Here is an 18,451-nt window from a genome sequence, read left to right on the forward strand (position 1 = left end):
CCTGGCATCTGCCCTGCTCTGGCTCAAGGCAATGAGTCGCTGCCCCTGCAGTTCTGCTCCACGGATGTCAGCTGCCCAGGGGACCAGCTCTGCTGCGAGACCATGTGTGGGCGGCAGTGCTTGCTCCCTTTCGGAGGTGAGGAACTCCCTGGCGATAGAAGAAAACACTGGGGACGCTCTCCAGCTTGGCTTGCCAGATCATCCTCAATGTTCCCTGGAGACTTTCCATAATTTCCTCCTGTTCAATCTTCTCCCTTTCTTCTTTTACCCAGTGCCCAGAGGATACTGCCCCAGGGAGCCTCCCCAATCCAGCCAGAATGTAGCAAATTGTTCTTCTGACTTAAGTTGTGGTTCAGGCACTGAGTCCCCAAGGAAGAAGAAGTGCTGCAGTTACGGTCATCTGCAGACTTGCCTGGAGGCTGAGGAAGGTATTGCTTCTCTAGGAATGACAGGGGGGGCGATGCCAGCAGGACTTGGGAAGGATGTTCAGCAGCGTCACTATTCATGGTGCTTTGTAGAGCCCAGAGCACGGATCCTGCCCAAGAAATGAGTGGTGCAGAGGCCACTTGCAGAATCTCCACTCCCTAATGCCCAGCTGTTTTGTGGTTGCCTGTGGTAGTACTGTGGGACCCAGGGGTGGGAGAGAGCAATGCACTCTGCACATGCTCAGCGGCACTCTCATTTGTCACTTCCTCACACATTCTAGGGCTGAGCCCTGGCATTCGAAGCACCACCCAGAGCCTCTGGACTCTGTTGCCACAGTGCCTTTTTCAGAGATGTCTAGAGAGGGTAGTTCAGGTACATGCAGCTATGAAAGACAAGAGAGACCATTAGCATTGGCCAGGAGAAGGGAGAGAGTCAATAATAATAATAATAATAATAATAATAATAATAATAATAATAATAATTTATTTATATCCCACCCATCTGGCTGGGTTTCCCCAACCACTCTGGGCAGCTCCCAACAGAATTAAAAGCACAATAAAACATCAAGCATTAAAAACTTCCCTAAACAGGGGTTCCCCAAACAGGGGTTCCAGGCAATTACCCAGGTCCAGTTTCCTTGGAGGTCAGACTGTGGTGTCTTTAGGATATGTGGTTGTATTCACACATATATCCAGCCTGGGCATAGGATGGAGGGGCTCATGGCACTAACACCCCAATAAACCCTGCTTCTCCATTAGCCACAGCACAGAGCAATTCAGTCTCTGTGTCTCCAGCTTCCAGCCTGCTTCCAGCTCAGCTCACACACAAAAACTCCTGCTATGTAGCACTTGGGTGCGGGGGATCGAGGAAAGCTCCCCACACACCATTAGCCTGGAGAGCTTCATCACTTAGTTGTGGCTCTTGCAGTCTGGCTTATCCTTTGGGAATGCCGAAGAGGACACTTAAGGGGCCAGCCAAGGCCAATGGCTCACAAAGAGACTTGTCTGGCTAGCTCAGCAACCTCCACTGTTCTGTTCTAACCCTCCCTGGGCACAAGACCCCAAGTGTGGGAATGTTCAGGGATGCAATATATTGTCTGATTATATCCTTTTCCAACTTGTGTTAACAATTTAGCAGAGCAACATTCCCCTTTTTAAACTTGCAGCAGATGCGTTTGCTCAGGCTCACTAAAGCCTCTGTAATAACTGTTCTGGTATTTTCCCCTTTTTCCCTCATAAAAGATAAGACACGACACAGTCTTCTATAAAAGTATAAAAAAAGTTTACTCACATATCATTCTGTTCACAATCGGATCCCAGAAGGCATACTTAGCTTAGAAAAGTAACATACACCTGGAAACTATATCATAAGGAGACAGTCCCTTTGTCCTCTCTTGACTGGAGGCCAAGAGAGCATCTTTGGCTAAGCAGATGTTGCTTCTTTGATGCAGGTAGTCACAGAGAGAGAGATGGCTGCCCTGCCCTGTGCTTTTGTGGTTACCTGCACAGGTGAGGCCACGCCCACCTCTAGTCCCATGCAGAGGAAGTCTGTCCCAGCCCAGAAGGAAACAGGAAGTTTACCTGCTGGCTGGACAAACATTCCTCCCCACGTGTAAGCATATTCACTCTAGGAATGTTGTACCGGTACTTGACTGCTCTTGTGTTTCACATCCCACACCAAGAACTGGTAGGGACTTGTGGCATCATTCAGACAAGAGTGTGGCTGGAGGAGGTAGAACCAGTGGCGTAGCAAGGTCAGGTGGTACCCCGTGCAGAACATTTCTTGTCAAACCCCACCACCACCACCACATTGAACCTATTAAAAGAAGGGAAAATAAGCTACTTAGAACTGGTCTCCTGCTTCTGTGGTTCAGGGCACAGATGCAAACCTCTCCTCCTTCACCACTCTTTTCTCTTCCCCCAGAGCACCCTGGCATGTGTCCGAGAAAGAAAGTGGTGCATAGCTTTGCCCCCTGTGAGGACAAGTGCCGAGACGACAGAGACTGTGACGTCACCAAGAAATGTTGCTTCAGTGGCTGTGGCCGGGACTGCCTGGACCCAGGTACTGGCACAACACCTGCACAACACTAGCACAAAAAGGGCACAGACCTGAGAGCTCTGGGGCCCAAGAAAATCCCCTCCTTGACCTCCATCCCCTCTGCCTCCCACAGTTCCCAGCGACCGATGCCTACTGCCCCCTGAGACTGGATTTTGCAGAGCGTATGTTCAGCTTTACTTCTACTGCCCAGTGCGGAGGAGGTGCCTTCCGTTTGTTTATGGCGGCTGCGGGGGCAACAGCAACCGATTTAGCACAAAGGGGGAATGTCAGAAGTCCTGTGGGAAAATCAACGCAGGTATGGAACATCTGCCTTGTTTTTTTATATTTATTGACTGCAAAGAATAAATTTAAAAAAAAGAATAAAGGGTGCATCATGGACTCTGCCGCCCACTAAACTCTCAGCTCAAAATTCGAATCTGGGGGAAAGAAATGGCAGGTTGACATTAGAAGAGTTCTGCAGGTAGACGAGTCTCATTCAAACTCAGCCTTGGGGAGTTAACCTGGCTCTGTGCTACCCAGGAAAACCCAGCTGGTGGCAGCAACAGCCAGGAGTATTTCTACAACTGCTGATGCAGCAATTGCGATACTATCTGGAGTGGTTAGACCTGACAGTTGCAAAATATTCAGCAGCCAAGTGGTTGTTAAACAGGCAGCTCTTTAAAATATTTTGTGCATACACATACACAAACACACACATACACACAGACTGAACATCCATGCACATTTGTGCAAGGCAGTCCATGGCAGCATAGAATGATAGAATTGTAAGGTTGGAAGGGACCCCAAGGGTCCTCTAGTCCAACCCCCTGCAAAGCGGAATAGAGTGGTACTATTATTTCTCTTGACCTGGACACTATAGCTCTGCTGACGCAGCTTAGAATAGGAGCAGCTCTCTTGCTTCTGCATCCCACAGTGAACTCATGTTCAGCTTGCAGTCTGCTAAGACCCCTAGTTGCTCTGGGGTTCCTCACTGCCACAGGCACTTAGGGGTTTGGTTTCCCAATTACAGGTAGGTAGCCGTGTTGGTCTGCTGTAGTCAAAAGAAAATAAAAAAATTCCTCCCAGTAGCACCTTAGAGACCAACTAAGTTTGTTCTTGGTATGAGCTTTCATGTGCATGCACACTTCTTCAGATACACTGAAACAGAAGTCACCAGACCCTTATATATAATGAGAGGGTGGGGAGGGGTATTACTCAGAAGGGGGTTGGGAATGGGTGACTGGCTGAGAGGTGTGGTAAACCTGTTGACGACTGTTAACGACTGCAATTGGTCTTACAGGAAAAAGCAAGGGGTGAGATGGCTAAAAATAGCTTTATCATGTATAATGAGAAATTCTTTTGTAATAGCCCTATTTAATTTAGAAAATTATAAAGAAATAAGTAGAAAATTTTTATTAAAATGGTATAGAACTCCGGCACAAATTGCGTATATAGTGAAAGGGTTTAGTCCCAAATGCTGGCATTGTGGTCAGGAAAAAGGACTATATTCACACAGGTGGTGGGAATGTAATCTGGTTAAGGAATATTGGCAAAGAATTATAAAGGTAATTTCTGGACTATTTCAAATAAACATAGAAGTTAATAGGGATTTGTTATTTTCGGGAATACAGGGAAATAACAAAGTAAAGAGTAATAAGCAAGAGTTGTACAAGATTATGATTCTAGCTGGAATGGCAGTTATTGCTCTGGGATGGAAAGAAAAGGCCAAATGGAATATGGAAAAATGGAATGATGATGTTTTTGAATGCGTACAATCAGAAACATTTGCACAGATAGTGGCAGAGGATAGATGGGAAAATAAATGCCAAAGAATCACAAATAAATGGGCATTTTACAGGAACTGGATAGAAAGAGGGGAAGCCAACCCTAACATACAAGCTCGAATGAGCAGACTGTGTACATGGATAAAAATATGAAGAAGGAAGGCCTGACCGGGGGGGGGGTGGAGGGGAAAAATAATAATAAGAATAAAAAGGTAAACCGGATGGTATTTTGAATTGATTTTGTTATGTAAGCCTTTTTTCAGAAACCATATATATTAACAGGTAGGTAGCCGTGTTGGTCTGCCATAGTGTGTATCTGAAGAAGTGTGCATGCACACGAAAGCTCATACCAAGAACTAACTTAGTTGGTCTTTAAGGTGCTACTGGAAGGAATTTTTTTATTTTTTCATATATATTAATGTTATGTAGTTAGGCATTGTAGTAAGAATGAATTTTGTTCTGTATTCTTTGTATTATAGAATATATACAATAATGTTATGTTACTAAGCAAATTTAATAAAACAAGGGGGGGAATAGTCCTATTTAATTGCTCATCTTCTAACATTGTGTATGCCATCAAGTGCCATCAAATGCCCTTCAGCTCTCTATATTGGACAGACAGGCCAAACCCTACGCCAAAGGATAAATGGACATAAATCTGACATCAGGAATCACAAAACAGAGAAACCAGTAGGAGAACACTTCAGTCTCCCAGGACATTCTATACAAGATCTCAAAGTAGCTGTCTTATTACAAAAGAATTTCAGAAATAGACTGGAAAGAGAAGTTGCTGAATTGCAACTTATTGCCAAACTTAAAACCATGGAGAGACCTGGTCTGAATAGATTCTTAGATCCCTGCTGTTTCTTTCCAGGTGTCTGCCAGCTCCCACGGCATCAAGGAAATGGGGACGCTCTGCGCACTCGCTTCTACTACAGCCCCACCTCCAGGACCTGCGAGGGGTTCATCTATCGAGGGCACGGAGGCAACGGAAACAACTTTTTGACGAAAGAAGACTGCCTCCAGTTCTGCGCAGCTCGTGGTAAGGGCAGGCTTGCAGCAAGGACACCTGCACTGCTGGGGGTTGGACTAGAGGTCTCTGGGTATCCCTTCCAACTCGGCAGTTCTGGGGTTCCATAACAAGGGTCAGCAACCTAAGGTCCATGAGCCGAAAGCGGCTCACGGAGGTCATTTGACCGGCCCACCAGCTGCCCCTCCAACCGAGATGCCCACTCGCGCGCTGGGCTAAACCGGCGCGGTGCAGTGCGGGGACTCGCTTCTGCAGTGCCAAAATCACATCTGCACACGTGCAGATGCTGAAAATCATGGGCGCACATTCCGGCCCCCGAAGGGATCTCCATGGGACCAATCCGGCCCAGGCAAATAAACCTTGCTGACCCCTTTTCTACAATTTGCATGCAGACATAGCTGTCAACTTTTCCCTTTTCTTGCGAGGAATCCTATTCGGAATAAGGGAGTTTCCCTTTAGAAAAGGGAAACGTTGACAGCTATGCATGCAGAAGGTCCCCGTCCGTTTCAATCCAGGGCCAGGAGGGATCCCCTTACCGAGACAACCCCAGAGTAGTGCAGCGGCTACTCAGAACAGAAAATTGGGGGCTAGGTAGATCAGGGTGGGTGGCTTGGGCTAGGCAGCGTCCTGCATGTGGGAGATTCAGGACAGAGAAAAGAAATAATTTTCAAAAAAAATAATAAAATAGTCTAGTAGCACCTTAGGGAACAACGAAGTTTGTTCTAGGTATGAGCTTTTGTGTGCACGCACCTCTTCAGATACCATGCAGTTGATGGACTTCCATTTCATGCGGCTCAATGTGGTGCCTTCCATGATTCTAGATTCAGGTAGGGAGCCGTGCTGATCCGACGCAGTCAAAAAAAAAAAAATGTAAACAATTTTTTAAAAATAAAAAATTTAGAACAAACTTAGTCTCTTAAGGTTCTACGAGCCTATTTTTAATTTTTTTAAAAAAGTATTTTTTAATTTTTTTTAATTATTTCGACTGCGTCAACACAGCTGGAAACCTGAAGATAAAAGTAAGTCCTCCTTCATGCACCACGTAATTAAACTATGGAACTCACGGCCCCACTAGGCCAAGGTGGATGACTTGAAAAGTGGGTTGTACAAATTCGTGGAACTGGAGAGGGCTGTCGATGGCAACTGCCTCTGCAGAGGCAGCAATGTTTCTTCTTCTTCTTCTTCTTCATAATAATAATAATAATAATAATAATAATAATAATAATAGTAATAATAATAATAATATATTTATACCCCGCCCATCTGGCTGGGTTTCCCCAGCCACTCTGGGCGGCTTCCAACAGAACACTAAAATACAATAACCTATTAAACATTAAAAGCTTCCCTAAACATGCCTTTAGATGTCTCTTAAAAAATAAGATAGCTGCTTATTTTCTTGACATCTCATGGGAGGGAGTTCCACAGGGTGGGCGCCACCACCGAGAAGGCCCTCTGCCTGGTTCCCTGTAACCTCACTTCTCGCAATGAGGGAACCATCGAAGGTCCTCGGCACTGGACCTCAGTGTCCAGCAGAATGATGGGGGTGGAGACGCTCCTTCAGGTCTACTGGACTGAGGCCATTGAGGACTTTAAAGATCAGCACCAACACTTTGAATTGTGCTCGGAAACTGGGAGGCAATGTAGGTCTTTCAAGACTGGTGTTGTGGTCTCGGTGGCCACTCCCAATCACCAGTCTAGCTGCCAGTTTCTGGAAACCGCAAGAGATCCTGCTTGCCAATTTCCCACAGGAATCTGTCTGGCCACTGCGTGTCCAGGATGCTGGTCTAGGTCAGGGGTCTGCAACCCGTGGCTCCGGAGCCGCATGTGGCTCTTTTACACCTTTGCTGCGGCTCCGGGGCGGATACTAGCGAGGGGAGGAGGCGCATTGTGCGCCCCAACACTCCCCACTGTGGCGGGCGCTGTACTGGCTGTGACGTCGCATGGGGGGCGGTGCGTGCGTTAGTCACGCACCGTCCCAACGTCACCTTCACGGTTTTGCGGCTCCCAGTTTTTCCCCCCTTCAGAAACGGGTCCAAGTGGCTCTTTTTGTCTTAAAGGTTGCAGACCCCTGGGCTAGGTGGATCCCTGGCCTGACCCAGCATGTCTTCTGGTGGGTTTATCATGTTCCAAATCTCCAGCCGGTAAGACAAGCCCTCTGAGACTGATGGGGGTGCCTCTCTTCTTTTTACAGGTAGACAGTGACACACACCCCCTCCAAGGCAAGATGCAAAGCTCCTGGGACCCTCCAAAGAAGAGACCACCAACCCAAGGCTGACTCCCCCTTCCTTCTCCTCTCTTTCTCCCCCTCACTTGCCCATATCTTAAGACCTCAATCTTTGCTTCTCCAGCCACAGCCCTCAGAGGGGTCCCTTCTCCCTTGCTGCCCCTCCTGGCAGTGTGGTGCAGTGGTTAGAGCACTCTGCCATGAAGCCCACCAGGTGACCTTGGGGAAGTCACCCATCTCCCAACTTAAGCAAGACTACAGTTCTGTCATTCCATGATTCTGTTGGGTGGGATAGAAAGGTCATGTGACCATTTTTGAATTGCAGGGGGTTGGACTAGATGACCCCTGGGGTCCCTACCGACTCTACAGTTTCATGATTCCATGTCCTCCTCCCCCCTTCCAGAGAATAGCCCTGTGATACCTTCTCTCTCGTTCCTCAAAACTCCTTTTCTGCAAAGTCTTTGCACAATGCATTCATCCTTTGTTACCTCCCTGCCTCCCACCAGATTGTAAGCTTCTGGGGGCAGGGACCTGTCTCTGCTTCTGGTACTCACCATATGCGTAGCCAGGATTCTTGTTGTTGGGGAGGGAGTTGTTAGGGAGCAGGCTTTTGCTGGGGGGGTGTGTGGCAGAACCACAGTGAGTTTTGTATTTTTAATGCTATTCAGTCATTTTTGAGGATTCAGCATTCTAAGGCTGCTTCAGCTGCCGGTTTGCTTGGAGGGTTAAGCGGAGCTTTGTGTGCCCTGCAATAAAACCACTGCCTTATTGCCTTACTTATCGTGAAATTGACATATAAATTGCGAGATAAGGACAACTGTGACTTTAAAGAAGAATGGGAACCTTTTACAAATTATTTTAAAAAAATAAATGAACTGGACTCCTTGGCAGGTTTTGAATAAACATACACAAACTTATTGTTACTAATCTAATAGATAGATAAGTTGAGGATCTTTACATTTTTATAGCATGCAGAGAATAATATGTGTTAAAAAATCAGAGAGAGGAGCTGAGGGAAGTCGTAGGGAGGGGGAGGGGAGGGGAAAAATGGGAGAAAACATAATGAGGATGATTTGTTGGAATAATTTGTTATGTGAAAACATTTAATAAAATAAAATAAAATAAAATCACTGCCGTATCTGCAGCCTGGAAAATCCAATGATTGTGTGGTTACATGACACTCCAGTCGCCAAACAGTGATGGGCTCCTGGAGTTGCAGGCTCAGGTTCCTTGGAAAAAAGGTCAGCAGAGACTGTGGTTTATTTAGACTAGAGGGTTTTATTTACAGTCATGTACATCCAGAGAGGGGACGCGGGTGGCGCTGGGGGTTAAACCACAGAGCCTAAGACTTGCTGATCAGAAGGTCGGTGGTTCAAATCCCCGCAGCGGGGTGAGCTCCTGTCGTTCAGTCCCAGCTCCTGCCAACCTAGCAGTTCGAAAGCACGTCAACGTGCAAGTAGATAAATAGGTACTGCTCCGGCGGGAAGGTAAACGGCATTTCCGTGCGCTGCTCTGGTTCGCCAGAAGCGGCTTAGTCATGCTGGCCACATGTCCCCCGGAAGCTGTACGCCAGCTCCCTTGGCCAGTAAAGCGAGTTGAGCGCCGCAACCCCAGAGTCGGCCATGGCTAGACCTAATGGTCAGGGGTCCCTTTACCTTTACCTTTAAGGAGTACCTAAGAAGGTCTGGCATCACAAACAAGACTGGTTCTCAGTCCCTCCCCCTTGTCCAGCCCTCTCCCTCTCTGCCTAGGCATCTGTGGCTTTGGCAAGTGCTGCCTGGAACATAGACCCACCAACGGGTGACAGTCGGTACCCATTCATTCATTCATTCATGAGCACCAGCCAAAATCCGTTTCTTTATTTGTTTATTTGAGTATTTAGAAAGCACCAACTCATCAACAGAGAGACTAGATGACCCTTGGCATGGGCGTAGCCGGGGGGGCAGGGAGGGGCAGCTGCCCCCCCTAAATCAATAAAAAAATAAAAAAATACATAGCTAACTGAGGTTCTTCCCCCCAGCAAAGATCCTGGCTATGCCCATGACTCTTGGGGTCCAACTCTACTGTTCTCGGATTCTAGGAACTTAACACTCAGGAGGCGGCCAATATCTGCCTTTTTCTGTCTCTTGGACATAAGGTGACATCTTTTTCTCAGCGGGCATCTGCCTTGCATGGCTCAGTTTCCAAATGGGGAAGAGGATCTGCTATGAGCTTTGCTTGGACAAATGCAGTTTTTGCTTCTCGTTTCCTTGGGGTGGGGAGCACAGCCGTACATCCTATCAAAGCCCTTCTCCCTTTTCAAAGTTCCAACAAGTGCATATCACGCCGCTCAGGTCATCACAGAGGTCAGGGACAGCTGCAGGGGAGCAGGCAGTGGGGGCTGCAAGCAGCATTCGAGGAGCAACAGAAACCATGAGAGGGGGCAGTCACGTCAGCGGGTCATCCAGCAGCACTCCTTGGGTAAAATGATCTCCTTCCTTGGAGGTTTATCAGCAGAGGTTTGATGGCCACCTGTCAGGGATTCTGCATTGCAGCAGGTTGGTCTAGAACCCTACAATTCTATGATTTTGGAGATCCCTAAACTTCTCCACAGGATCAAGGATCTACGAAGATGTGGACCAAGAGGCCTGAAGCACAAATTCTTGGTCTCCCCTGCCAAGACTATCACTCTGGAAACAGGAAACAGCAGAGAAGTGTCAGACGGCGGTTAAGTATCGCTTGTGACACGGGCTTTCGACACAGGTATTGCTTTCATGCAGAAACATGTGGGATGCATTGCAGAGGGTGAGGCATTCCCAGGAAACCACGATCAAGGAGCTGGCAGGCTGGAGAGCAGGCAGAACCCGCACCCAGGATCCCTTGCTCCCCTCATCCCATTTTTTGAGACAGAGTCAAAGATGTCAGGGGTCTCTGAGCCCCTTCTCCACCAGGCCAGGAAAGAAGGTGCAGCTGCTGAGAGGAGGACGGAGTCAGGTCTCGCAGCGAGGCGACAGGTCTGCCCTGATGGCTTTCTCAGTCTAGGCTGTCCCTGAAAAAGAAAGGAGGACAATTTAGAGAAAGGGCAAGTCATGTCCTCCTCTGTGTTGGTTTCTGCTTCCTCACTGAGCAGCAACTGCAGTCACAAGACATTGTTTTGCATTCCACAGTCCAAGTTACTGTTGGGTTCCCACGGGAATGGGAGACTGGATGTGACGTACACTGGTTTCCTGTTTCTCAGAGTTCTCTCGGTTTCTTTGTGTCGAGAGGAGTTGCTTCTCTGCTCTCATAGAGGCAAGATGTATGTTTGTATGCTCTCAGCATAGCTTGTAAATAAACTTCAGCATGTAGCACATTACCTGCTTATCCTTTTGCTGCGTGACTACACTCTGCTTTAGGCTCAAGATAAGACGAGCCTGTATCAGTTCCAGATGGGCAGGAGCTGATCAAAATCTCACATTCTGGAGCTCGGTGGGTCCAAATATTGATCCCCTGCACAGCTGGATAGCTGCACCAAGAAGCTCCGAAGAAACACTCCAGCTGCTCCATCTTCCATATCACACCCCTTCAGAGATTTGATGATGGCAAAATATAGGAATCTAGGAAACTGCCCTATACTGAATCAAACCATTGTTCCATGTTGCTCAGTATTGTCTACATCAGGCTTCCTCAACCTCAGCCCTCCAGATGTTTTGAGACTACAATTCCCATCATCCCTGACTGCTGGTCCTGCTAGCTAGGGATCATGGGAGTTGTAGTCCAAAAACATCTGGAGGGCCGAGGTTGAGGAAGCCTGGTCTACGCCGACTGGCAGCAACGGCTCTACAGGATTTCAGGCAGGAGTCTCTCTCAACTCCACCTGGAGGTGCCATTGAATCTGGGACCTTCTGCTTGCAAGATTGATGCTGTTACCACTGAGCTATATTGCCCTTTCTCATATCACCTCTCAGTCGTCTCTTCTCCAGGCTAAACACACCCAGCTCCCTCAACCGTTCCTCATCAGGCATGGTTCCCAGGCCCTTGATCATCTTGGTCACCCTCTTCTGCACACCTTCCAGCTTGTCCATATCCTCCTTAAGTCGTGGTGCCCAGAACAAGACTCCGGGTGGGATTTGGCCAAGGCAGAATAGAGTGCCCCTATTGTTCTGGGCACTAGACCTCTGCTGATGCAACCTGGAATAGCCTTCACCTTTTTTGCTGCTGCATCCTACTGTCAGCTCATGCTAAGCTTAAAAGTGCGTACTCACGGGTCTTCCCGCAGGTTCGGATGCAGTCGTCTACCGTGTCAAAATTGTTCTTGTTCCCACCGCAGCCGCCATAGACGAACTGCTCGCATTTCTGGGTGGAGGCGTTGTAGAAGTAGCGAGCGAACATCGCCTTGCAGTTTCCGCAGACCGAGGGCAGGCGGCAGAAGTCTGTGGGGTCCAGAGAGAGGGAGAGAAGGGAGGGTGCAAAGCAATGTGAGTCAGGCCTTAGGAGGAAGGAAACATCAGAAGGCCCCCACCTTCGTTGGCAACGCTCGGTTTCTACCCTGTTGATCGATCTTCTTGGCACGCAAGGGAGAAAGAAGGACGGAGGAGAATTCTTTGCATAACCAGACAGACCGGATCTGGAAATGCGCAGGCAAACTCAGGGAGGCTTCAGGTGTTTACGCTCAGGCATGTGCTGGCTGGTGACAAATGTCACCCTCGGGTGGAAAAACCATGGCTGAGCTCATGCCCAAAAAATGCCAGCTGTCCTCGCCTTCCTTTTCAGTTCTCCTGCTCCAAATTGTGCCTCAAGGTTTTAGAAAGAGCAAACTTCCAGAGAATTGTTGAATAAGACAAGGTGATACTTAAACACCGCGGTCATATTTCTCACATAAACCAATTTTAAAAGTGGGATAGCCCAGGAGTCAGCGCTGGATTTACGTATAAGCTAAACAAGCTATAGTTTAGGGCCCCACTCGCTTGGGGGCCCCAAAACAATTTAAAGGATAAAAAAACTGGATGTACATTTCCAAAATATAAGATAAAAAACAAATATAATAAAACCTACAGACAGCAACAGTGTTTTGTGTTGTATAGGCTCCTGTTTGTTATGTGCAAACGGCTTGAGATACCTATTAGGTCAATAAATTACCATATAGCAGCACAAAAAACAGCGGCAATTTGTTCTTGGCAAAGGACAGCTGGTCATATAAAGGACCCCATTACCTTCAGGAGCTGAGAGCCTCATCAAACCTAAATCTGACCCTGACAGGAGTACAAACAAAGGGATGGAAACTATGGAACTCACTTCTGCAGGAGACAGTGGCAGCCACCAACTGATATCTCAGTCAGCAGAAAGCATGAGACTTAAGGTCATGGGTCCGAGCCCCATTTTGGGCAAAAGATTCCTGCACTGCAGGGGGTTGGACTAGACCAGGGGTAGTCAACCTTTTTATACCTACCGCCCACTAATGCATCTTTCTTGATGGTAAAATTTCCTTACCACCCACCAGTACCGATGGAAGGAATTCAGTTTGTGTTGTAGAACCCACCACCGTCCACCTAGAATCCTGAAACGCCCACTAGTGGGCAGTAGGGACCAGCTTGACAACTCCGGGTCTGGATGATACCTTGTTGTCCCTTCCAACTCTACAATTCTGCGATTCTATGAAAAAGGCTTAGCCAATTTCATGGAGGATAGGTCTGTCCGCTAGCCATGATAATAATAATAATAATATAATAATAATTTATTATTTATACCCCGCCCATCTGGCTGGGTTTCCCCAGCCACTCTGGGCGGCTCCCAAAAGAACACTAAAATACAATAACCTATTAAACATTAAAAGCTTCCCTAAACAGGGCTGCCTTTAGATGTCTTCTAAAAGTCTGGTAGTTGTTTTTTTCTTTGGCATTCCACAGGGCGGGTGCCACCACCGAGAAGGCCCTCTGCCTGGTTCCCTGTAACTTGGCTTCTTGCAGTGAGGGAACCGCCAAAAGGCCCTCGGAGCTGGACCTCAGTGTCCGGGCAGAATGATGGGGGTGGAGACGCTCCTTCAGGTATACAGGACCGAGGCCTCCACAGCTGGAAGCAATAACGCTTCTGAATATGAGTTGCTGGAAAAGGCAGGAGGGGAGATCGGCACTTCTTAAGTTCTAACTTGCTTTGGTGTTTTTTTTTTAAAAAGCCCACTATAATTTTGCTCCAAATTTGCTTTTGAATATGTGCAGAAGTTCCTTTCACTTTGTACCTTTGGGGACGCAAGCAAAGGCTCAAGCCAAGCTTGGTCTCTCACATACACAAAGTTGGAAGGGCTTCTAGTCACACCTGCACAGGTGGGTTTTCCTGCCTATGAACAGCCACAGGTGCGTTGGCAACAGCTGGCAAGAGGCAGCTGGTGATGTGCAGCTCTGTGTGGTGCTGAGGAAGGCGAGGACGATGGAGAAATTCATGGCATTTGCATCATCCTGGTTCTGAGATGTTGTTTTGGTGTAATGTTGCCAGCCTGGCCCAGCCCTACTCGTGATGCAGTCAGAGGTGGTTCCCACCCAGCACAAGACACAGAACCACAAAGAAACGTGAAGCAAGCCACACTGAAGGGTGTGGGGACACAGGTCAGCCTCTTTCTCCCTCCCTCCCTTCCCGAGACACAGGTACTCACACCTTCAAGCTGAACGTCTCAGGTGTGAGGAGGGATTTGGCACAGGAAGCTACTGGCTGGTTTCCAGATTCCATTGCAGGCACTGCTGCGCAGAGTGGAGAATTTCTGCAGGCACGGCTCCCTTCGCCAACGCAGCGCCGTGCTTGGAGAAATTGTACCTGTTGGAATTCTCCCCGTTTTGGAATGTTAAGAGCAAGGAAAGTCTACCCTGTAGGGGAGCACAGCAAAGCACCCCTCAAATGTCAAGCAGTTTACACTTGCCACACATCTGTGTCCTGTAGCAGGAAAACTACAATTCCCATTTCCCATCCGTGGGGTCTCCCAACACCTCAATCTCTCCGTTCCCTGAAAGTCAGGGCCACCAAAGAATGAGCGATGTTCTGAAGACTGGTTTTCAAAACTGCATTTTGAAGGTCCCTTTTAGAACACACGCACACCTTGTGATGACTTGAGCTGCTGGGAATCTTCACCTGTGATTCCTGCATTACAGGATGACGCCTGTCAGTCCCTGAACTCTACAATTCTATGACTTTTCAAAGGCAGCAATTATCCAGTTGTTGCTTGAGAATCCCACACCCAATATTATTTTTCGCACTTTGAACATGGCCGGATGCAGCCTTCAGGAGATGAACCAGGCCCCTAAGAAACCCACGGTTCGCTCCAACCAGCCAAGGCTCCTGACCCCTCTCCTTCTACTCCTCACCTGCCCCCATCCATCGCTTTTGTCCCACGTGGAGGATGCTGCCTGGGCACTCTGTGGGACCCTGAAACCTCCCCCCTCCCTTTGGTCAGCCTTGGGCTCCCCAGAAAAAGACAAGCCAGAACATGCAACTTTCCTGGAAGCCCCAACTTGCCGAGCCCTCGCTGAGCTGGGGTGTTTGGGCGGCTGAAAGCCAGTTCCCCCTGCTGACTAGATCAGTCAGTCCCCAAAAGGCCAGTACTGCCCCCCTGAGAGGTGCGGGGCTACCTAGGGCTGTTAGCCACAGTGGCTATGCTTTGCAGTTTAGAAATCTCATGAAATAAGTAAACAAATGGGTGGGGAAACAGCACTCAGTGGCAGGGATGCTTCTTGCAATTCCCAAATAATGACTGACTTGCACCTGCACCTTTTGCGTGGACTGGAAGTTAATAATAATATTATAATTTATTATTTATACCCCGCCCATCTGGTTGGGTTTCCCCAGCCACTCTGGGTGGCTCCCAACAAAATATTAAAATACAGTAATGCATCAAACATTAGAAGCTTCCCTAAACAGGGCTGCCTTCAGATGTCTTCTAAAAGTCTGGTAGTTGTTGTTCTCTTTGACATCTGCTGGAAGGGTGTTCCACAGGGAGGGCGGCACTACCGAGAAGGCCCTCTGCCTGGTTCCCTGTAACTTCGCTTCTCGCAAGTAGGGAACCGCTAGAAGGCCCCCAGAGATGGACCTGAGTGTTAGTGACCCTTGGAATTTAGTATTTTAACAGTTTTCAGCAGTTTTCTAAAAGAAAATTTAAAAAAACTAAGCATTTTAAGGGCCGTATAAGGTACGATGCCTTAGTGTTCCAGTCCAAAGCATTTTCACGTAAGGCTCTGAATAAAGGTTGAATATCATGTTTAAATCACATTTGTCTATATGATTACAGCCATATGGGGGGAGGGACCCAATAACATGATTCAGTATAGCAAAAAAAAAAGGGGGGGAGAATCTGCGCCAATCATGTACCATATCCTTTAGGAGTCCAGTGGTGGCGTGCAGAAATTTATCGAATGTGAAAGAAAGCGAGAATTGAGGAATAGGGTCTCCCATCCTTGCCACAATAACTTAGGAGAGCTTTGGTGGGGTGAACTTTTTAGATTGCCCGCCTCCCATGGACACCCCCCAAGACACAGAAAGGAAGCAGTGGGGAGAGGCAAGGGGCAGGCAGGTAGGGGCCCCAGCCAGCACCCCACTCACCAATGACGGCTTCCTGGCAGACGTAGCCACAGTCCCCTGGGCAGCACTTCTGGGTCCCCGGGCACTGGGAGTCATTGTCACAGGTGGAGCAGGACTTGTTTTGGAGGCAGGCGCTACAGTTCCTCTCTTCGAAGATGTTCGCCACGGGTGGCACGTTGTAGCAGTAGCCCTCCTTGCCGTCCTTGCCTGCAAGAGCCACAGGTGAAGCTCACCAAAGGGACAGGGAAGGGCAGTCAAAACTATCAAGGGGGTGGAGCAAAGGTTGCAGCGTTTGGGAGATTTGGGTTTCGATTCAAGGTGGCCAAGTGATCATCTACACTTCCACTTGTCCTGTGTCTACAAAGCATGAGTCCAAACACTGCTTTCCCCCGGAAAACCTGCTCTTTAGTGATCAATCAGAACAAATGGCAGTTTGTGGAAAACCTGATTGCTGTTTGTTCTAATTCGGCGCTAAAGATTGGGTTTCCCAGGGGAAAGCAGTGGGGCAAACAGAGGTGTGCAAAAGCCCTGGGACGCAACATGTAGAAGTTGATAAAACAATGTCTGGCACGGAGAAAGGGGAAAGAGAAAAGTCTCTCTCCCTCTCCCTCTCCCTCTCCCCCCCCTCTCTCTCTCTCTATCTCTCTCTCTCCTAACACGAGAACTCATAGGTATCCAGTGAAGATGAATGTTGGAAGACTCAGGACAGGTAAAAGAAAATCCTTTTTCACACAGTGCAGAGTTAAACTGTGGAACTCCCTGCCACAATGAGGGCCACCAAGCTGGACGGCTTAAAAAACAGATTAGAGAAATTCAGAGAGGGCTCTCGCAGGCTACTAGCCAGGATGACTCTTCTCAGTGCTCTAATCCTGCTTATGGGTTTTCCCATAATGAGCATCTGGTTGGCCACTGTAAGAACAGAATGCTGGACTAGGTGAGTCACTGGCCTCATCCAGCAGGATTTCCTTATATTCTTAAGGGACCCACAAAGGGTCATTTACGCAGGCCACTTTCCAGAGCACCCCCCACAAAGAAGTGCAAGAGGTAACAACATAAGACGAACCACGTAATACCTCTTCCGTATTTGTAAGAACTTGGTTGTTCCGTATGGCAGCAGTTTCACTTTGGAACTCCCTGACTATTGATGTCAAGCAGGTCCCTTACCTCTATTCTCTTTGGCACCTAAAGACGGCAGCTGGTGCAGAAGGGGCCCTGCCCAGGCTGTGCCCCTATGCGCGCGCAGTCCCCCAACCCCTAAAGCACCATCAGTTCCAAGGGAAGATATCTTGGGGAGCAATGCTCAGATCGCCTGCTGCTTGATGCACACCCCTAAAAAACAAACAGCCCCATCCCAGCCTGGAGAGCCCACCTTGTGGGGCATCTATATAAAGACTGTGCCAGGGGGGGTCCCATCGTTTCCTGGCCTTCACCCACAGACCACTGGTGGAGAGAGGAGGAACGTCATACCACAGAAGACTCAGCTGCCTCAGGTGTGTGTCTTGGAGGGGGGCAGAAAAGGAGCTGCAGAGCAGCAGCAGCCAGGAGAAGAGAAGGCTGAGAGGTGACATGAGAGCCACCTGAGGGCTGTCACCTGGAAGATGGAGCAAGCTGATCCAGAAGGGAGAACTTGAACCAATGGCTTCAAGTCACAAGAAAGGAGATTCCAACCAAACCTTGGGAAGAACTTTCTGACAGTAAAAGCTGTTGGGCTGTGGAATGGTCTACCTTGGAAGGTGGTGGACTCTCCTTCATTGGAGGTTGGGTGGCCATATGTCAGGGATTCTGGAGCTGTGGTTCCTGCATTGCAGGGGGTTGGACTAGAGGACCTTTGGGTGCCTTCCATCTCTACAATCCTCCTGTGTTCCAGTGACCACCCAAGGTGCCCCCAGCCCAGCCTCAGAGGCCCCAAGCTCCCCTCTGACCACTTCTACTCACCTTCTGCTTCCTTGGCGTCCCAAGAGGGCATGCAATGGGCCCCCAGGGCCAGCAGGGCTACGGAGAGGAGGAGGAGGAGACCACCTGCCTTCATTGTGCTGCCAGAGCCGTGTCTGAGCCCTGCCAGCCGAGCCCGGTGGCTTTTAAAGGGCCAGGCAGGCGGGGCCGGCTCACGGGGGACGCGCTAAGGCTTGTCACAAGCCAGCTCACTGGATTCCCTTCTAATCCGGCCCCAGAGCAACAGCCCTACCCAGGTCGGCGTATTCCCAAACACGGGGGAGGTGTCACAGGGCGACACCTGGCCGCAGGGAGACCAGTCAGACTGGAGCCTGGCAGGGGGAGGGAGGGAGGGAAGCAGGCAGGGAGCTGTCAATCTCCACTCTCCAGGTTTCCCATTTTTCCCAATCCTAATTTCAGTTGTCCACATTCATGCAGCAATTTGCAATATATGTGTATTTAGTCCTCCTGAAAGCTCACTAGTGTTTTAGGATGAATTTC

General features: G+C 48.7%; 2 protein-coding genes across 2 annotated transcripts; one reads left to right on the forward strand and one right to left on the reverse strand.

Moving 5' to 3' along the window:
• Positions 1–6: 6 nt before the first annotated feature.
• LOC309534704 (eppin-like) lies at positions 7–3,471 on the forward strand (the record flags this gene model as incomplete). Its single annotated transcript, XM_082227011.1, has 5 exons — positions 7–136; positions 273–428; positions 2,350–2,487; positions 2,597–2,779; positions 3,464–3,471. The coding sequence occupies exons 1-5, from the start codon at positions 103–105 to the stop codon at positions 3,469–3,471; spliced, it is 519 nt and encodes a 172-aa protein (XP_082083137.1). The 5' UTR covers positions 7–102.
• A 5,879-nt stretch (positions 3,472–9,350) lies between these two features.
• On the reverse strand, positions 9,351–18,112 carry LOC309534324 (eppin-like). Its single transcript, XM_082226588.1, has 4 exons — positions 17,954–18,112; positions 16,040–16,225; positions 11,725–11,892; positions 9,351–10,529 (listed from the first exon to the last, which is right to left on the reverse strand). Exons 1-4 carry the CDS (start codon positions 18,045–18,047, stop codon positions 10,519–10,521), a joined length of 459 nt encoding a protein of 152 aa, XP_082082714.1. The 5' UTR covers positions 18,048–18,112; the 3' UTR covers positions 9,351–10,518.
• Positions 18,113–18,451: the final 339 nt, after the last annotated feature.

The sequence above is a fragment of the Podarcis vaucheri genome (assembly GCF_965113315.1).
Source record: "Podarcis vaucheri genome assembly, chromosome: 6".
Classification (NCBI taxonomy): domain Eukaryota; kingdom Metazoa; phylum Chordata; class Lepidosauria; order Squamata; family Lacertidae; genus Podarcis; species Podarcis vaucheri.